The following is a 21,851-nucleotide window of genomic DNA, read 5'->3' as shown; positions in this document are numbered from 1 at the left end:
GCTATTTATAAAGCATTTCCCTTATTCTGCCCAGAAACTCCCAACCAGTGAGGCTCAAAGAGAATTTAAAGGAAGCTTCAGTATTCCCACATCCTTTCTCATCACGATTTATAGTACTGGTGATTCTCCAAGTGCAGGGCATACTAAATCATTCTTAAAAAGGATTTTAAAAAATCTATAATGGTTACCCTTTCCTCCCTCCCATGTTTCAATCTTTAGTATAAGGACTAATCAGAGGCCTGTCCTAGATTATTAGGGCCTAAAACACTGGCCTTTGGAGACTTTCTCTAGTACCTTCCAGAGTTAGGATCAAAAGTAGATGGGTTAATCCTTGAAGAAGATATGTTGTTACTCTGGGTTTATCTTTGGCTTTTGGCCCAGTGAAATTTTACAATACTAAGGTTTAAGCTTACGGCTATGGTGACATGTTCTGCATGAACATGGCAGGATTCTGCCTCTATAATCCTAAATGTAAATATATGACAATAAGATTTATTTCAGTCTCACAGCCCTCTTTCCCCCGATTCTAAGACTATAACCAAGAACCTCTTAAAAATAAAACGTGATTTCATAAAGGTGATGGTTAGGGGAACAAGGCCAGGGTACGTTGTGCTACATTAACCAGCAATATCCTCCAAGATGAAGTTTGTGTTTGTGGGCTGTACCATTACTGGGCGTGCAAAATGCTTTTTATGGAACTGGTCTTGGAGGAGGGGATATAAACACAAAAGATCATTTGATTTTGTAGGAACTGAAAGGACTGCTTGAATTTCCTCACAGGTAACTGCACAAGGAGGTTTGCTTGAATTATATTTTAAAGGAAGAAATGGTACAGTTTAGCGCTTAAAGCCCCAGGAAGAATATCTAGGAACAATGGTTGCCTTTATAATGGAAAAGGGGGTGTTCACTAGTCACTTAAAAATAGTTTTAATCCAGAATGAAGGGCACAAGCACTTACTTTTGAAACATTTTGCTTTCACTGTAGTGAGTCTTAATAAAAGCCACGGGATACATTGTTGTGTATTTCCAAAAAAATATATAGCTGGGAGGGTCTCCGAACAACAGATGTGGAGAACTCTGATTCAGGAGTCCAGCAGGACTCCTGGATAAAAGGGCTTACTCTGCCTAACTGTGACAGTGGATGGAAGCCAGGAACTTTATCAGTTTGTGGCAATCTTTAGCACCCTCCTACTGTGTGTGCCAAGTACATTTTAGTGGCAGACACAGCGATTCTACGGAGTTCCTCTGAGCCAGCTACCACTAGCAACTCCCTCTACAGGCACACCAGGCACCAGTCATATTGCCAGATTCTCACTGAGGATGCTTTATTTTATTAATTTGGTTCCACGGGTTTCCTTCATCTTTCCCATGTGACTCGAAGCCCCAGAAATGAGGTGGTATTAATCCTCTAAGATTGGTGTGATGGCCATGAACAATGGTGGGTACCCTGGGTCACTATTTCTGAGCCTGTAAGTTTTGGCTCCAGTGGGCTTCTGCAGCCTAGATTATCTTAATTCTGAGGCAGCTCACACAAGGTTTTCATATATCAGATGTTTCAGTTGCATTTGAGTGGCATTATAATTGTGAAATTTAACCTTGTGATAGCCGTTGTCTAATATGTACTCTATACTTCAGCCACATTGAAGTTCTTATCATTTTTAAACTTTCATACCTCTTTGCTTTTATATATATCTTTTCCTCTATATATAGTCTAGTCCCTTTTTTAAAAACTTTATTTTATATAAAAGCTTTTAAATTTTTCCTTGTGGAGCAGGGCTAACTCGTAAACAGTGCGCCCAGAGTTGGCCTGTCCCTTCCCTTTTGTCTGCACGGCAAACTCCTGTTCATTTTTAGGACCCAGTTTCTTCTATGATGCCTTCCTGAATTTTCTGGACTAACAGTTAATCACCCTTTGTTTTATGATCCCACTGCACTTTGCTCATATTGCTGATATAAAAGAAAGCACACGAGAGAGGGTTCCCAGTTTTCCTTGCCTTCAACCCTCGCCTCCTTTCCCCATTACCCCTATTTTGCCACCTCTCCCACCTGTGAACCTTGACCAACTGAGAAACTACAAGGCTTGTAAGAACAACTCTCAAAATATAATAACAGTTATCCAGATAGGATTGCATCAGTATATTCCTGAGGAAGAGGTATAAAAAAATGAAACAATCTCCAACCAAAAGTTTCACATCAATTAACATAAAAAACTGTTACCTGAGCTAAACCACAAGGACATACACCCCTTTCTTCTCTTTACTCTATAAAACTCCAATCTTGCTTTACTTGGGAAGTTACCTGGAGTTCAGGTGTGCCCTGAGTGCATCAGCTAAATAATGCTTCTTCTTCTTCTTTTTTTTTTTTTTGGAGATGAAGTCTCACTCTGTCACCCAGGCTGGAGTGCAGTGGCACAATCGGCTCACTGCAACCTCCACCTCCTGGGTTCAAGCGGTTCTCCTGCCTCAGCCTCCCGAGTACCTGGGACTATGGGTGCACGTCACCACACCTGGCTAATTTTTGTATTTTCAGTAGAAATGGGGTTTCACCATGTTGGCCAGGCTAGTTTTGAACTCCAGACCTCAGGTGATCCGCCCACCTTGGCCTCCCAAAGTGCTGGGATTACAGGCATGAGCTACTGCGCCCAGATGAATAATGCTTTTAACCCCCATTTGAATCACTTAAATTCTCTCCTTTTGACAGTAATACAGCATTTAGTAAGATTACATAGCTAGGAAGTGGCAGAACTGGCTTCAAACCAGGTCTGTGTGGCTCTAGAGCCCAGGCTCTCAATTACTGTACCCTGTTTGTTAGATAAATGAGCTTTCATCTTGGACTGCTCATGATAGCTTTACAGTACTCCTTATTCTAAAACACTGCCTAATAGTCTTTGGGGAGTTTACTCATTTAATTTCTTAGAACTGGCCATCATAACGAGTCCTGACAATATTGTATGGCATTTTTTATATTCTCTTCAAGAATAAATCTATGTGTGGATAATTTTGTGACACACTATTGACAACTCTAGAAAACACTGGGCAAGACCAGGGACGACAGTCTCATGGTTCTGGTAAAATTAAAATCTCTGCCCAAGAGCTAGGAATTACCACCAGGCATTTGCATACACATTACTGTTTCAGAATAATAAACGACAGAGTGTAGACAGAACAAAACCAACCATTACCACTTAACATAGTATGTTATAGTATGATTTCAATTTTTTTTAAAAGCATATATGCCTAAGGACTAAGAGATGGAACACCAAAACAAAAATAGATTTTTAGGGGTAGTGGGATTGCGAAAATTTTTCTTCTGGGAAAAACAACAAATAACTACCCCCATCCCGAAAACACACCTGCCACTACTATAATGGTTCTAAAAATAAACAAAAATGGGAACTTATGGTAGAACAATCATTCAAACTTACTTATTATTGGTTATAAAAGAGGCTTATGGTATTCCCTGGTTGCTTTAAGCTATCTGTCAGAATTTAGCTTATTTAAAATTGGGGTACGGTACAAGTCCTCTTTTTAAGTTAGCCTACACTGTGAGGACAGCAAATCAATGACTGCTGCTCTTGCTACCTAGGCAATTTTGCACTGCTATGTTGTTGCTTCTGGTATTTGATTAGAATACTGAAATACCAATGTGCATTGTATATGTAACCTATGAGTGTTTTAACAAACTCAATTTTCAGATCATATCAAATGATCCATGACCTCTGGCCTTAAGCAGCTCACAATCTAGTTGTTTCAGCAAAAGGCACAGAGTTAGAAAGGCTTGTATGTGTCAAGAGAAACAAATGAAAGTGATATGCCTATTACACTGCCCCTACTTGGCTTACCGATAACTGGGTAATCAATTGCTGCAGGTTACAAATTATCTCTACATTTTCTTTCAATTCCTGGTCTTCCAAAGTCTCCACTAGCTTTTGAAGATCCAGTTTGCAGCTGAAAATTCAAACAAAAAGAACCCAAGGGTTATTCATATGACAAAGGCCAGAGGCTCCACAATTATATACTAAGGTGCTATAGGTTGCTAACAAATATCTGGTGGGCAACTTACGCCGCATGCTGCCTGAGCTCTTCTAGCTTGGCGTTCATTTTTTCATTCGCTTGCTCTGTCTGCAACAAAGACCCAGGAGATCATCAGTGGCAGTGCCTGACAGCCTCACATAATTATGCTCTCCTACTCCTATGAATTAAAAGCTAGGTAGAGAGGCTGTCTCCTTTGCTGTAACAGAGGATTTAGTGGGCTTTGGTTATTTAGTGAAAAATGTGTTTTTTAAAAGAGTCATGGAAATTAGCCCTTCAGTCAACATGAGCTACTAAAAATAGCATCCGAGCAGCTGGGTTTTATGCTTGCCATGAAACTCAGACTATGGGGTGGAGTGTGAAGCCTTAATTCCATAGAGAACTTTGCAACTGGGGGGAAAAAGCAATATTTCCTGGCATGTTAGTCCCTGCTGTTTGCAAAACAAACAAACAAACAAACAAACAAAAACAAAAAACCCACAAAAAACAAAGATCCCCGCTTACTTTAAACTGCCTTCTACACTACACTGTTCCCTAGCCCCAGCATAAGGGCATTTAAAACATAAAAGGGCCTCACACTAAATTTGAGCTGAGATTTTTTTTTTTAAGTTATACTATCTGAGATGGTAGGCTAGTTTTAGCAAAAGACAGCAAGAAAAAGGGTACGGCACAAGAATGATGGTAGAGAAAGAAGAAACGGCAGAAGGCAGCTTACGTTTTGGGAAGGGTGATTGATATTTTCAGTTTTATTTCAATCACAGTATCTGTAACATGCTGGATACTATAACAGATCTGGAAAGAATCGTTTATATAGGACAAAAATGTTGTGCTTGTTATGAAGTTCTGACAGGATATCAAACAGTAAGCCTATCAGGCAGACACTGTAACAACCTTATAAAGGTCGGATGAGTATGTGGAGAGAATAAGAAGTAGTTTGTTACATCAGCCTCATTCACATACATGTGAAACACAGCTTCTAGAGTTACTTCAAAGCATAAATACAGCACTGGAGACAGAAAACTGTATATAAAAATCCCCTATATCCCATTTTCACCCTCTGTTAGTAATAGACAATACAATGGACGTAGGATTTAGCCCACTTGAAATAAATCTTTAAGCAGCTTATCTTTCCTTGACTAGAGAGCACACTGATGCATGAAGGTGTATACATTACAGAGGTTCAATTATATTTTGGTGGAAATTCATTTTTGTTTCTGGCAACAGTCGTGCTATCAAAGATTGAATTGTATTTAGACTAGCAGAAAAACCTTAGTGATACAGCCAGCATGCACTGATCCAGGAGGTTACTGACAGACAAGCAGGTAGTAGGAGTCAGAACTCGTGTAATCAGTTATATAGTGATCCACTATTTGGAAATCAACCATATGGAAAATGAATTAAAATTAATTTCCCAGCTGTTATATCTCACCATGGCAGCTGTTAGTATGGGATATGAAATGTGACAACATTAGGGGAAGAGAGATGGAAAATAACTAAAATCTTGGAGAAGGAATGGTTACTTGGTATCATGGATAAAGATTAGGCAGGATTTAAGGTGAGAGAGGTACTTGGTTCTTTACTTTCTGGTATTTTTAAATGAATCTACTTTAAAATGGGATTTATGTAGATTCTTTGTGGTAGATACATAGGTGTTCACTATACAATTCTTTTAACTTTTCTGTATGTTTGATTATAAGCCCACATATTTACCCCAGGGGGCTCCCTGGAGGATATGGTAATACAAATACATTTCTTTCAATATAACCTGTCTCTCATAATGAGATGCATGTTAAATATTTTGGAAAGTAAAGCTAGTAAATGTTCAGATTGCTAGTAGTTTATTCTTGGGGGCTTACCAAAATGATCCTCTCCAACATCTGGGCTGTCTGACCAGCTGCCTCGCTCAGACCACGACTTAATTTTTCATTCTCCTCTACCAGGGACTGATTCTTCTCCATCAGGGATTGTAGATTCTCTGATGGTTCCACACTAAAACAAAGTACATAACATATTAGAAAAATATCTGATTGATAATACCTATATCAAAGGTGGATAAAAATATATCCCATAGGACTTTTGGATAGGTAGGGGGATTAGGTTAAAATTATACCACAAAAGTCTGGGAAAAGTGTGTCCAACCCAATCTATCCTCCTAGTCAGGTAGAATATTGGATGTACAATAAACACATCTCTGAAGTACTTCAGTGGTTTGGAGAAAGGTAATAATTCAGAGCTAGATATGGTTGCAACAGGAATGACTAACCTCTATCTTGGCTCTTGGTTAGGATCTTTTCTGTTTGTGTCCTGTAGGTATGAAGTTATAGCTAACTGGAGCTAAAATACATGTTCTGTCCCTTTTCTTCCCACCCTCAATCCTTCATTAAAGATTAGGGAAGTAGAGAAGGGAGAGGTATGGGGGAGGTAGAAGTGACACTGCTCAGGGTCAAAATTCAACTTAATCAACATAAATATATTTCCCATTTACTGTAAAGTTTAGGGAAACAGCATTTGAGAAGTCAAAAAGTTGAAATGATGACCAGCGGCCACTAAGAAAACATTTCACAATTCTTTATAAATAAGTGCTCCCTTCTAAATGCTTGCTTTGCTTGGAGCTTATGACCCATAGCCTCTTGTTCATTTGTCTATTAATTTTAAATTACTTAGAATGAGTCATGACAACAATGGTGTCCATTTCAAATACGAGGAAAAGGGAGGGTCAGAAATAGCTTGAAGGAATACATATAGGTAAGAATCTTTGGAATGTATACGTATCACTTGATATCAGTTCCAGACTAGTAAAGCAGATCAATATGAAGTAGGGCTGTTTTTTGTTTTAATCCACTGGGATGAAATGTTCAAAAGGCTGGAAAACAGGACTGGTTAAAAAAAGATCAGAAGAAATATGAAGATTTGATCTGAAGAAGACTGAGGGGAAAAATGAATAGTTGTCAAGGCTATGAAAAAGAGAAAAAAATAAAGGACAGGGAACAGCTGTTCTCAATCTCAATAAAGGATAGAAAAGGACTTCAGGAATAGAGTAGATGCCCTCTCACCCATCTTAAGACCTCCATCAATTTTTATAGAAGATCTTAGAAGGCACTTTATCAAAAGTTAATAGCAAGGCCACACAATAAGGTCTCATATTACACTGTTGAGCATTTACTAAGACTCTTATGAAGGAATGTTCAATTAAAATGCAGATTATAAAAAAAACTATTCGTAAATTTAAGTGTTATTTCTTTATTAAACTGAAAACTTCCATGTGTCATTCACGTAAGCTGACAAGCTTCAAAGTAATGATACTTTTAACTCGATAGTTTTTTATTTCCCTAAAAAATTTCCAGGATTTCTCTAAATGGGAAAATCATATTTAACTGTTGATTTTTCCAAGGAAAATTTAGCACATAGAAGTAGGTTCTTCATTGTAATTTGAGGCAAATGCTTGAATATTTAAATACTACTATAATTAATAATAGTTAACTCTTCTATAGCATTATGAGCTAGGCTCTATTCTAAATACTTTACATACATTAAATTTTTTAAGTTCTCCCAACAGCCCCTATGAGGTAAGTTCTACTGTTATTCTCATTTTACAACTAGAGAAATTGAGGCACAAAGAAGTTAAATAACCTATAGCCACACAGCTAGTAGGTAATGTGAAGCTGAGATTTGAGCTCAGCAGTCTAGTTTCAGAGTCCATGCTCTTAACTACTATGCTGACTACAGAGATAGGTACTATAAGAATGCAGAGAATCCTGGATATAAAAGCTCTCACAGTAGTAAGGAAAAAAAAGAGTTATTGGCAAGATTATAGATATAGGACCACATGATATAGGACAGCCACGTAATGGGTAAAATCTTTAAAAGTAAAGCAAAAACAGGACTAGGGCCAGGCAAAAATCAGACTGAAAAACAAAATATAACAGAAAACCAATGTTTTCACATGCTATTTAATTGCCAAGGCTAGGAATTCAAGTAAACTGAGCATGTGCAAATTGACCAACACTCACAGAAAATAAATACAAAAGCTTCAATGACATGTTAAAAAACAAAAGAACATAATCTAAGGACAAAAAGTGAAAACATTCATATATGTAAAATGTACTTTTTGTTAACAAGCCTTATAAAATGTCTCTAAAAATATAAATATACATTCTTGTGAAAAGGAGCATCTTTATTTCTCTGTAAAATATTGAACAATTAAGTTTAATTGTTTGATTCATCAACTGTTTCTTAGAATCTATTACTTTTGCAGCTGAAACTATTTCCTTTAGTACATTCTAGACAATCAGAAGTCTGGAACTTTTTGTGCTAAACTGAAAGGAAAGGAAGATGGGTCAATTGCTTCTAAATGAGCATAGTGAGAATAAAATGTAATCAGGAAACCCAGACTAAATTATCTAAAGGCGGAAAATTAGGAAGAAAGAGGTAGTCATCTCTGGGTGGTGAAATTATAGCAACTTTAAGTTTTATTCTCTATACTTCTCTAAATGTTCTACTAGAAGCAATTAGTCACTTTTATAATCAGAAAAAAATGAATAATTGAAAACAAAAATATTGAAAGTAGGCTCACATCACACATAAGAATAAATACCAAACGCAAAAATGAAGTGTAAAACATAAAACGACATTATTACTAGAAGAAAACCTGGGTGAATTCCTCTTTTTCTTTTTTCTTTTTTTTTTTGAGATGGAGTCTCGCTCTGTCGCCCAGGCTGGAGTGCAGTGGCGCAATCTTGGCTCACTACAACCTCCGCCTCCCAGGTTCACGCCATTCTCCTGCCTCAGCCTCCCAAGTAGCTGGGACTACAGATGCCTGCCACCACACCCAAATAATTTTTTCTATTTTTAGTAGAGACGAGGTTTCACCGTGTTAGGCAGGATGGTCTCGATCTCCTGACCTCGTGATCCACCTGCCTCGGCCTCCCAAAGTGCTGGGGTTACACAGGCGTGAGCCACCATGCCTGGCCGATTTCCTCTCTTAACCGTGGTATGGAGAAAGGCTTTCTAACTATGAATCCAGAAGCATGGAGAGAATGTAAATGATATAGCCACTTTGGAAAACAGTTTGGCAGTTTCGTAAAAAGTTAAACATATGACCCAGCAATTCTATTCCCAGGCATTTACCCCATGAAAACCCATGTCCATATAAAAACTTGCAAGTGAATGTTTGCAGCAGCAGTATTCATAATAGCCAAAAAGTGGAAACAACCCAAACCTCCATCAACTGGTAAACGGATGGACAAATACGGCCTATCTAGACAATGGAGTACTATTCCGCAAGAAAAGGGAAGCGCTAACACGTGCTATAACATGGATGAACCACAAAACATAAGTGAAAGAAGCCAGACAAAAAAAGACTACATCCTCTATGATTCCATGTATACGAAATGTCTATAATAGGCAAATCCATAAAGGCAGAAAAGAGATTAATGGCTAATATCATGAATATATAAAGAACTGTCAAAAATAAGGGCCAAACTTAGGGTTGCTATTATTAAAAAAATACATTGGTGAGGGTGTGGAAAAATTGGAACTTTTGTGCATGGCTGGTGGAGATGTAAAATGGTACAGCCACTACGGAAAACAGTATGGTGGTTTGATTTAAAAATTAAAAACAGAACTACCATATGATCTAGCTACTTACTTCTAGGTATATACCCAAATGAATTGAAAGCAGGGATATGATCAGATATTTGTACATCCATGGTTTTTTGTCGTTGCTTGTTTTGTGTTTTTTGTTTTTTTGTTTGTTTGTTTTGAGACAAGGTCTCACTCTGCTGCCTAGGCTAGAGTGCATGGCATGTTCATAGCTCACTGTAGCCTCAACCTCCCTGGGCTCAGGTGATCCTCCCAACTCAGCCTCCCAAGTAGCTGGGACTACAGGTGCACACCATCATATCTAGCTAATTTTGTATTTTTTGTAGAGACAGGGTTTCGCCATGTTGCCTAGGCTAGTCTCAAACTCCTGGGCTCAAGCGATCTGCCCACCTTCGCTTCCCAAAGTGCTAGGATTACAGGCATGAGCCACCACGCCTGGCCCATGTTTTTTTGTTTGTTTGTTTTTAAAGAGACGGAATATTACTATGTTGCACAGGCTGAAGCGCAGTGGCTATTCACAGGTGCTATTTTAGCATACTACAGCTTTGAACACCTAGGTTCAAGCAATCCTCCTGCCTCATCCTACTGAGTTGCTGGGACTTCGGCACGCACCACCACACCTAGCTGTACACCCATGCTTATAGCAGCACCATTCACAATAGCCAAAAGATGGAAGCAGTCCAAGTGTCCATCAATGGATGAATGGATACACAAAATACAGTGAAATATTATTCAATCTTAAAATCAAAGGAAATTGTGACACATGCTACAACATGGATGAACCTTGAAGACATTATGCTAAGTGAAACAAGTCAGTCACAAAAAGACAAATACTGCATGATTCCATTCATATGAGGTACCTAGAGTAGTCAAATTCATACTGAAAGCAGAATAGCAGTTGCCAGGGGCTGAGGAGAGAGGAAATGAGGAGTTATTGTTTAGTGGGTACAGAGTTTCAGTTCTGCAAGATGAAAACAATTTTGGAGGTGGATGGTGGTGATGGCTGCACAACATTGTGAATGAACTTAAAGCCATTGAATTGTACACTTAAAATAATTAAAATGGTAAATTTTATGTTATGTATATTTTACCACAATTTATTTTTAAAAAGAGGCCAAAGGACCAAAAAACCCAATAGAAAAATGAGAAAAGACATGGACAATTCACCAGCAAAAGGGATAAAAGTGGCCCTTAAACATATGAAAAATGCTCAAATTCACCCATAATACAAGAAATACAAAGTAAAACAACACTGAGATAGCATTTCTCACCTATCAGACTGTCAAAAATTGAAAAAGTATGACAATACATTCCATTAGTGAGAGTGTGGGGAAACAGGCTTTCTCATACACTGCTGGTAGGAATGCAAACTGGTACATCTCTTCCGAAGGCGGATATGGCAATACCTTATAAAGGTAGAAATGTACTTACCTTCTGTCCCAGCAATCCCACTTCTAGAAATTCACCCTTAAGATAAACCTCTGACAATACAAAAATATATACACACAGGTTATTCACTGCAGCATGTTTTTAATTGCAAAACATTGGAAACAACCTAAATGTGCATACATAGGAAGGGGGGTGCATTGATATGTATGGCACATGTCCACAATAAAAGTACTATGCATCTGCAAAAAAGAATGTGGAAGACTTCTCAGAACTGGTAAGAAATGATTTCCAAGAAATACTGAACAAAGCAAAGCTACAAAGAGTATACAATCATTACATACAGTACCCAACCATTCATATGAGAAAAAAAGATGATATAATCAAATACACAGGTATCTGCTCATTTGTACAAAAGAAATACAAGAAGGCTAAACCAGAAACTAAAGAGATGGATTAAATACAGGGGTAGGGAGAATAATGGTAGAAAAGAGGTAGAAATAAGGGTGGGAAACAGGAATGGGAACAGAGTTGCAGGGATGGAGAGGGAATGACGTTTACCTCACTGAGTATATCCTCTTTCCTTTTTGAAAAAAATTGTGGTACATGTATGCATTAAGTAGTTTCTCACCACCTACTCCCCTCAAACTTCCTACCCTTCTTAGTTGCCAATGTCAATTGTTCCACACTCTAGGTCCATGTGAACACATTATTTGGCTCCCACTTGTAAGTGAGAACATCCAGTATTTAACTTTCTAAGTCATTACAATGTACATTATTCAGGTGATGGATACACTAAAAGCCCAGACTTCACCACTACACAACACATCCATATAATAAAATTGCACTTATATACCATAAATTTATACAAATAGAAATTGGAAAATCATGGAAACATATAAACATAAAACTTAACATCTTAATCACCTTTAAGTGTGCTGTTCACTAGTGTTAAGTATATTCACATTGCTTGCTGTGAAACAGATCTCCAGAATGTTTTCATCTTGCAAAACTAAAATTCTATACCCATTAAACAACTTCCCTTTCCCACCTATCCCCGAGTCCCCAGTAACCACCATTCTACTTTGTTTCTATGAATTCAACTACTTTAGATACCTCACATAAGTAGAATCATACAGTATTTGTCTTTTTGTGACTGGCTTAGTTCACTTAGCATATCTTCAATGTCCACCCATGTTGTAGCAAGTGACAGGATTCCCTTCCTTTTTAAGGCTGAATGATATTCTGTTGCATGTATATACCACATTTTGTTTATCAGGTCATACGTTGATAGACATTTGGGTTATTCTACCTCTTAACTATAGTGAATAGTGCCACTATGAACATGGTCGTGAAGACATCTCTTTGAGACCTTGCTTTCAATTATTTTGGATATATACACAGAAGTGGGATTGCTGGATCATATGGTAAGTCTAGTTTTAATTTTTTTAGGAACCTCCATGCTGTTTTCCACAGCAGTTACATCATTTTATAATCCCACCAACAGTGTACAAGGGTTCCAATTTCTCTATCTTCACATCCTTGCCAACACCTTTTATTTTCAGTTATTTATCTATTTATTTATTTAACAGTAGCCATCCTAATGGCCATGAGGTGATATCTCACTGGGGTTTTAATTTGCATTTCTCTGCTCTGAGTATATCTTTTTGTGTAACTCTGACTCTTAGATCCATTATGTTTCACATACCTAAAATATAAACAAACAAAAGTAACTAAGATTTAGGGGGAGAGTGCCTAAAAGGGAATACAAACAGTAACTGTGGGAAACATTATCTTGCTTAGATACTCTAAGCCTAAAGATAAAAAGAACTGTACATAAATGCTGTAATCTATTTCATAGAAAGTGTTTCCCACAGGGATATAGGCTAACAATTCTGAAACTACTTTATGTGTATAGTAGAACTGGACAAGTAAATAAATAGATTGCAGATGAGAGCTGGGTTTCTTACTGTTGGAGAAAGAAGTTACAAATAAGGAAAAGGGGAAAATGAACCCTGTCACATTGGAATGGTATCAGAGGTGTCAGTATAAACTCATGGTTTGTAATATATATGCAGATAGATATATACAAAAATATAGATGAAAGTGTATGTGTACATTACTACACATGTAGATATTTCTGAGCTCTACCTGCTCAGAGTGCTTAGAAGCAGTAAAACTCTGGTAACAATAAACACAGCTGGCGCTAGTACCCAGATCTTGGTTTCTAAACACAATTTTCCATCGACAAAAAAAGAAAGGAACTAGGGCTCCTTGGAGACATGGTTGATTCCAGAACTGGGGTAGGGAAAATACAAGATGAGTTTGGAACCTCTTGTAGAAATGATCAAAAACTTGAGAAGAGCCAACCTGAAGGAGCTCCTAATGGACAAAGCAGGAACAATTTGAGCAATAAAACAAGTAATAGTACTGGATGTTAACCCATAGAATAAAATAAATATCCGTGAATCTATACAAATATAACTAAATGTCAAATAAACAAATGGGGAAGAAGAGACAGCTCTTCCTCACAATAGAATTCCAATTAATAAATTTCTGAGGCCAGAACCCATGCTCTTTCTGTTACATTAGGCTGCTTCAAACATAACTAAGTCCTAAATAGTCAGCAAAATTGGTAAGATCCTTACCTTGACACCAAGTGCTAGCAGAAACCAGAGAAAAGCTATTATTAGGAAAAATAGCCTCTACTAGAATACACAATTAAAATTAATCTATGACTCTTACTTTATAGATCCAGGTAGGGTACCTCCATGGGCTTGTAGCAACAAGACTTGTAGCTGTTGTACCTGGGAGAAGCAAAGAAAAATAATCAGCTAGTCACCAACCAAATGCTACTTATCCCTTGGCAGTAAAATCACCACAATTAGCAATAGAGTAATTTTACTAAATGTCTATGAAATCTAAGGCAGATAGCATATCTTAGATACTACCAAAGGCATCATACATAGTTGATGATCCAATGATAATGGGAAAATCAGCATTACATGAACAACTATTAAGTAGAAGATGAGTTGTCCATTTTATCTACATCTTAATGAGTTTTTACTGAGCACCTATTTTTCTTTTTTCTTTTCTTTTTGTTTTTTTGGAGACAGAGTCTTGCTCTGTCGCCCAGGCTGGAGTGCAGTGGCACTTCTGCCTCCCAGGTTCAAGTGATTCTCCTGCCTCAGCCTCCCAAGTAGCTGGGACTACAGGAGCCCGCCACCACACCCGGCTAATTTTTGTATTTTTTGTAGAGACAGGGTTTTACCATGTTGGCCAGCCTGGTCTTGAATTCCTGACCTCAGTTGATCCGCCTACCTCGTCCTCCCAAAGTGCGGGGCTTACACGTGTAAGCCACTGCTCCTGGCCTTGAGTAGCTATTTTTCAAAATCAGTTTCAGCACTGGGCTAGACAATGTATGGACATATAAAAATAAAATATGACCCCTACTCTCAAGTTTACAATCTAGTTAGGAAAGATAAGCCTGAAGTCTAAAATAGTAGGAAATAATACAAGACAGAATAAGCAAATTAACAAAAACCTAAATAGTCAAAGGGAGGCTTCATGGAGATGGATCTTAAATCAGAGCACAAGTATAAGCATCCTCTCCCATTCCCTCCTATGACACAAGGGGAGCTATTCTGCCTCCCAAGACTGGTCTCCTTGCATGTGCTTTGGATTCCCACTCTTCTTGCCATCTTATGAATCTTACACTGTTATCCCTTCTCTCTTCTGTATTTTCAATTTCTCCCTTTCTATAAGATCCTTCCTATTAAGACTAAAACATGTTCAAGTCTCTCCCATCTTAAACAAAACAAAAGCATCCTCCCCAACCCCACTTCCTATCTCTCTTGCCCTATTTTTCTTTTTTCACAAAGTTTGAGAGAATAATACACCAATTGCCTCCATTTCCTTTCGCTCGCCACTTGGTTGCTCCTCAACTTACTCCAATATGACTGCCTACATCATTCCAATGAACTAAGTTGCCCAAGTTACAAACGAGTTGCATGTCACCAAATCCAGTGAGCATTTTCCAGTCTTCATTTTACTTGACTGACTGACTGGTAGCATTTGGCTTACAAGATGCATTTTCCTGCTTTTCCTTCTATTCTTCTAACTGATCTTCTAAGTCTCTTTCTTGGTTCATCTTTGCTCCACTTGTCCTTTAAATGGTAAAGTCCCCCAAAGCTCAGTAGGAGTTTTCTTACTTACATTCTCCTTATATTCTCTTCTGAATGTCTCGTCTCTGCCTCTGGTTTCTATTACCTGAAACTGGTGACTTCCAAATTTACCTCAAGCACAGATCTTTCTGAACTTTAGACTATTATATTCAACTATCTACCTGATATTTCCACTTAGGTCTGGTATCCTCAAACCTGGTCCTTTTCCAGTGTAACCCAGGTCAGTGAATATCCAGTTCCACATGCCAGAAATATGGGTGTCATTCCTTTATCTAATTCATTGGTTACTTCTTTCTATCACCACTGCCAGCACTCTAAGTCTAAGCCATCATTATCTCTCGCTTAGACTACTGCAGTACCTTCTTAAATGGTCTCCATGAATCTACTCTTGCTCTACTGTAATCCATTTCTATACAGCAGCCAGGCCATTGTTTAAAAATGTAAATTATCAGATTACTACCTGGCTTAAAATCCTTTTTAACATTGTCCATGAGTCCTGGATCAGTCCTCTGCTTTCCCTCTAGCCTCATCCTGGAATACAGGCACATCTCAGTTTATTGTGCTTCACTTTACTGCACCTCACAGATACTGTGTTTTTTTAAAAATTGAAGATCTGTGGCAACCCTGCATTAAGCAAGGCTATTGGCACCATTTTTCCAACAGCATATGCTCATTTCATGTCTCTGTGTCAACACTTTTTTAGCAATAAAGTATTTTTAAATTAAGGTATGTACATTGTTTTAAGACATAATGGTATTGCACATTTAATAGACTACAGTATAGTGTAAATATAACTTTCTATGCACTGGAAAACAAAAAAAAATTGTGTGACTCACTTTATTGTGATATTTGCTTTATTGTGGTGGTCTGGAACCAAGCCCGCAACATCCCTAAGGTAAGCCTGTACTCTTTCCTTGCTTTCTACACTCTAGCCACACTGGCATTCTTTGAGTTCTTCAAATGCACTATAGTTCTGTCCTATCTCAGACCCTTCCAACACTTGCTATATGCCAAGTACTGTTCTAAGTGCTTTACATGTATTAACTCATTTAACCCTCACGAAAACCCTAAGAAGAAGGTATTATTATTATTTCTACTGTACAGATAGGGATACCAAGGCACAGAGAACTTGCCCAAGGTACACAGCCAGTGAGTTATAGAGCTAAGATTTTAACATGGGCGGGCTAATTGCAGTGTCAGTGCTCCTGGCCACTATACAGCTATCCCTATGTATATTCAGGGGATTGGTTCCAGGACCCTGTGCGTATACAAAAATGTACACGCATAGTCCAGTCCTGCGGTCAGCCCCGCAGAATCCACATGTATAAAAAGTCTACAAATGGGCTTCTCAACCTGCAAGTACTGTATTTTTGATCTGTGTTTTGTTGGACCAAACTCCTATTGTTTGAGAATCAACTGTACTTTGCTACCTATGTTTCTTCTCTCTAGAACTCTCTTCTTTGTTTTGCACAGTGATTTATTTTCCTTCTTCTAGTCATGCCCACTTCTAATCTATTTTCTCTATACTTGCTAGAGTGATCTCCCCAAAACACACATTTCATCATATCACCCTCCTACTTAAAACTCTTCAATGGCTCTTCATAGCTTTCAGGTTGAATTCCAAATTCTTTAACAAGTCATACAAGGAACTTCAGAATTTAGCCCCTGTCTACACCTCTCATCTCATCTCTCACTGCTCACTTCTTCTTTATCAGTAAACTTTCCAGTGCTACCCCCAATCTTAAATGGACAGCAAACATGTTAATAGGAGTTATTTTAAGAGGTCCCCGAACAAACATAATGCCTAACCAACATCTCTAAACTTCTGATAGAGAAGAAACTGAAAACAGAAGCTCTATCATTCCGCTCACATACTTGTAATTTTTCCCATCAAATTTTAAGTCCCTTATACCTGTTGCTTTAGATGATTAAGTTCAGCTGTCTGGGGATCAATATTAACAATAGGTTTGTTCTTGATTTTTCTTGCTCTGTCAGCATAGCGAAGGGTATTTAATGTTTCCTCTAGATTGGAGTCAGCAGGACTCACACAGGCTATCATAAGAGTATGGCTATTACCTCCTAGAGAATCTGAAAAAGAACAATAAAGAATAACTAAAGGAAATGAAATCAAACAAGTAGGATATAAGCAAAGCCGTCCATTCGGGTTGGTGACTTAAAATTCAGAGCAATAAGAAAAAGTTCTTAGTGTTTTTTATATTGAAACAATAGGAAATGTATAGATATCTAAGATTTCTGATGTGATACACATTTAAATCCTATTGCATGTGTCCCCTTTCTCAAAAGGGATTGTGATTTCAGCAGTTAATCAGGTTAAAACAACTGGGGCCTGGCCTAAGTAAGTTAGGAGCCACTAGTGGAATTAAACATTCTTAGGATGCCCCCTCTAGGTGGATTTTAACTCTCCAGGGAATTCTGCTTAGCTGCACTAATAATTAAAGAAACAGTAACCAAATTCATTTTCCGGTGTAAAGTACAAAGTACAGTTGGTGCACTACAGATTTCTTGGCTCTCAATGTCATATATGAAGATATTTTTCCATTATCTTAGAAACCTGCTTGCCAACAGCACTCTCTCGTATTTATCAATTAGACAACTGTGTATGTCATGGTCCAAATAGCTAGCTTTTTACCTGTTTCATCTTTGCTTTCTCAGCACTATCATTTTGAGTTACTCTCTTATTTTTGGAGGCACTTTGGGCTTACCTTGAAGCAGTCGAGTCAACTTGGAATCTCTGTAGGGCACAAAGCCACCCTTTTTGTCATCTCCAAGAGCACTGATTACATTTCCCAAGCATAGGAGGCCTCGGTTAATATTAATACCTAATAGCAGGAAATGAAATTTAAATTGCTTGGTAGTGCATCCAACATATACCTATGTTTCTTCTGAGAAAGAGAAAAGAAATAAAGACCCCATAAAAATATTGAGTCATCAATCTTGAGAAAACTTCTTAATCTTGTTCACTTTTTGGAGTGCCTCTTTTAAGTAAAGGACAAAGGTCCAAATGTTGGATATGTATGAGTCCACTGGCACTTCTTGCGCTTTCCCATGGAAACAAAGCAGATAGATAAATAACTATCACCATGACAACCATCTGTATAGTTATTTACTTTTTATATCCATTATGATAATCTTTAAATTAATGCTGTGAAATTGGATGAACAGGGTTTTTTTTTTTACCATATTATCGTCATTATTTTTATTATCATTCTCATTTTACAGATAAAGAAAGAAGCTCAGAGGTTAAATGACCTGCCTAAGGTCAAACAGCTAGTAAATGGTAGGCCTGAGATTCTATCTCAAGATTTTAGTCAAGTCCTATGCTCTTTTCATTATACCATACTGAAATACCTTTCCTACTGTAGCTTTAAAAAAGATAAAGATTATTTTCCACTTTGGTTAATTCTGAGGTTTACTTCTTAAACACTGTAATAACCTCTGAAGTCCTGCTAAAGCAATTAACTTCCCATTATTAGGCTTACTGTGGAAAAGCTATATAGTATAATGGTTAAGTGCATAGTTGGTGTCAAATAGACAGGTTACAATCCTGGCTCTGTCACTGACTAGTTATATGATCTTGGGTTAAGTTCGTTTATAAAATGAGGCAAATCTACCTACCTTATTGGGTTGTGGTAGGGAATTAATTAAGATACTATATATGAAGCAAAGTTAAATGATAAATAAATCATGCTATAGTTTAAATGTTTGCATCTCCTCCAAAGTTCATGTTTGAAACTTAGCCCCCAATGCAATAGTATTAGGAGGCAGGACGTTTAGGAGATCATTAGGCCATGAAATCTCTACCTTCACGGATGGGGTTGGTGCCTGATAAGAGGACTGGAGAGAATTAGCTAGTTGCTTTTGCCCTTCTGCCCCTTCTGCCATGTGGGGACACACCGTTTATCCCTTTTCCTCATCTGCCATGTGAGGCTGCCAGGATGCCTGTCCTCACCAGTCATTGATTCTACTGGCACCATGACCCTGGACTTCTCAGTCTCCAGAACTGTGAGAAATAAATTTATATTGTTTCTAAATTACCCAGTCTAAGGTATTTTGTTATAGCAGCACAAATGGTATCATTATTGTTAGCTCTACTTTACCTTTTATATAGCCATCCTTTGAACTCCCTTATAACATGAAACAATTATATTTATGAGATCCCGAACTTAAAATTCCTGACTGCATCCTACTATCCTTCCATTTCTTTGGATCCTGTTCTTCACCCTTTTTCTGGACTACCAATTTACTGACACTTTCTAATACTGTCAGTAGATCAGCCTCTTCTGGACCTTCAACTCTTACTCTGACCCCTATGGTTGATAATTTCAATTACGTTTTCCTAAGAACTCACTGGACATATGATCTTCTACCATTCTCACCATGTCAATTCTCAACCATAGGTTAAACCAACTGTGTGTGTGTATATTTATTTGTAGGCTGCAATACTGAAGAAACAGCATAACCAAACAGATGAGATCCACTATAAACATGCTACCTAACCTTAGCTGAACCCTTGGTCAATTGATCATCTTTTCTTCCTCATTCCTACTTTACTAACCTTCTAATCTAACTAATCTAATTCACCATGGCAGCTATTATACAGACTCATCATTTTTAAGAATATAAACCTATCTTCACTTTCTATTGGTAGATGATTTCACTAAATACTTTATAGAGATGAAAGTTATTCACAAGAGCTCCCCAACCTCCCCTCTCCTCACCTCACATTCATTCTTTTGCTATTACTTATTCCTTCATCCTTCCCCTTGTTTCAGAGGAAATAGCTGCCTTTGTTTTCAAGGTCCTGCCTTCTGCCTCTGTTTCTGTTCCCTCCATTTCCTCTGGGACCCTGATCCTTTATCTTCTCCCTCTCTCTTAGATCTTCCACTTATTTTTTTCCTTCACTAATTCCTTCTTTTCAGCCTATACCCACGCTCAAATCTCCCTAATCTACAACAAAAATAATTTTCTCAATTATCCCTTTGTTTTCCTCTTATTACCAACTGGAATGGGTACCGCTTATCCTCTCCAGGATGTGAAGGAAAGCCTGCTGAGATTTATCAAAGCCTGCCTGCTAATACCTGTACTAAATCCTATGTTAGTCCATTCCTGTCTTTTCCTTCTCTTTTTAGCCAAACAAAACATTGTGCTATTTTATTGGCCCGTATCCCAACTAGATGTAAAGGAGAGACTGCTGAGGTTTTTCAAAGCTGCTGAGCAAAACTTCCATCTATAGTTTCATATAGGAGCAAAACAAAATTCCGGACGAACCCTGAGAAGAATCTATGGCAATGATCCAAGCAAGAACCATAGACTTCAGGATAAAGTGGGTGTTTTTTTTTTCTTCTTCTTCAAATGAGAGTTGGGGCTCAAGAATAGAAAGGAGCTAAGAGACATGAAGGTTTATCTTGAAATAAATCACCACAAAACAGGATTTGATTTCCTGTTGTTAAGACATTAAAATGATAAATTATTCCCAAAGATGGAATATATATCACAAAGATGGGGAAGAACATATTTGCAGAGACTTAAAAGTTCTGATTAAGGACAGCTATGAAGAAAAATGAAGTAGTTTTCTCCGTAAGAATGAGAACAGATCAAGTAAGGAGAGTCAAAAATGCTACTCAATACCTTTGGGTGTTTGTTCACTATGGCAACAAATAAATAATAAAGGAGAGATTTTTAACTTTAAAAGAGAAATATAACTTCACAGCTATCATGGAGGCACATTACAATGGGTTTTACAGCTGGAATAGAAAAGCATATTTGTAAGAAAAAAGAAAAATGAGGTAGGAGAGAAATGTAGATCTATATGCAGTGGTTCTCAACTGGGGGCAATTCTGCTTCGTGGGGGATATCTGGCAATATCTGGAGACATTCTGGTTGTCATATCTTAGGAATGGGGTATGTGTGCTACTGGCATCCATCGGGTAAAGGCCAAAGATGTTGTAAAACATCCTACAATGCATAGGACAGCCTCCTTCCCCGTAAACAATTATTTGATCCAAAATATTAACGGTGCCACAGCTGGGAAACCCTGCTCTACGTGTGAAGAAAATATGTATGGGCCTAAAGCAGGTAGCATGGCTGAGTAAATTAGGGTGAAAAACAGAAGTATGGTATGATAGATGGTCTGCCTAGTCAAAGAGAAAGGGAATGATCGTTACTGAAATGGATCACAAAACATATAGAGGCAACCAGTGATAGGGGATAGAGTAGGAAAGGCACTTGATTAGGAGAGAGAGAATCTTAGTTAAAATTCTGCCTCTGCCATTTACCAATGTGTATAATATTGAACTAGCCACTGAAACTTTCTTTTATCCATAAAACAGGGACAATACCGATCTTACCTAATGGGACCGGGATAAAAATCAAATGCGATTTGTAAAGGGCTATCTATATTTATTATTAATGGAGTAGAAAAACTTGGATAATCTACAAGGACACAGAGCCATAAGAATGACATAATGGACTTTGGGAACTCAGGCCAGGGGGAGGTTTGATGGGGGTGAGGGAAAAAAGACTACATATTGGGTACAGTATACACTCCTCAGGTGACAGGCACACTACAATCTCAGAAATCACCACTAGAGAACTTATCTATGTAACCAAAAACCACCTCTACCCTGAA

General features: G+C 37.9%; 1 protein-coding gene across 2 annotated transcripts in view; it reads right to left on the bottom strand.

Annotated features, from left to right (window-relative positions):
• The window catches only part of KIF4A (kinesin family member 4A), a 125,779-nt gene that overhangs the window by 69,016 nt on the left and 34,912 nt on the right, over positions 1 to 21,851 (bottom strand). For both annotated transcript variants that reach the window (XM_030806615.1, XM_030806616.1), the window contains exons 8-13: positions 17,926 to 18,042; positions 17,115 to 17,290; positions 13,764 to 13,825; positions 5,888 to 6,020; positions 4,063 to 4,121; positions 3,842 to 3,947 (exon numbers count right to left, since the gene is read on the bottom strand). In XM_030806615.1, the coding sequence (XP_030662475.1) occupies positions 3,842 to 3,947; positions 4,063 to 4,121; positions 5,888 to 6,020; positions 13,764 to 13,825; positions 17,115 to 17,290; positions 17,926 to 18,042 (653 nt within the window). The remainder of the gene's footprint in view (positions 1 to 3,841; positions 3,948 to 4,062; positions 4,122 to 5,887; positions 6,021 to 13,763; positions 13,826 to 17,114; positions 17,291 to 17,925; positions 18,043 to 21,851) is intronic.

The sequence above is a fragment of the Nomascus leucogenys genome, chromosome X (assembly GCF_006542625.1).
Source record: "Nomascus leucogenys isolate Asia chromosome X, Asia_NLE_v1, whole genome shotgun sequence".
NCBI classification, from domain to species: domain Eukaryota; kingdom Metazoa; phylum Chordata; class Mammalia; order Primates; family Hylobatidae; genus Nomascus; species Nomascus leucogenys.
This window is presented reverse-complemented; position numbering and strand designations above follow the sequence as displayed.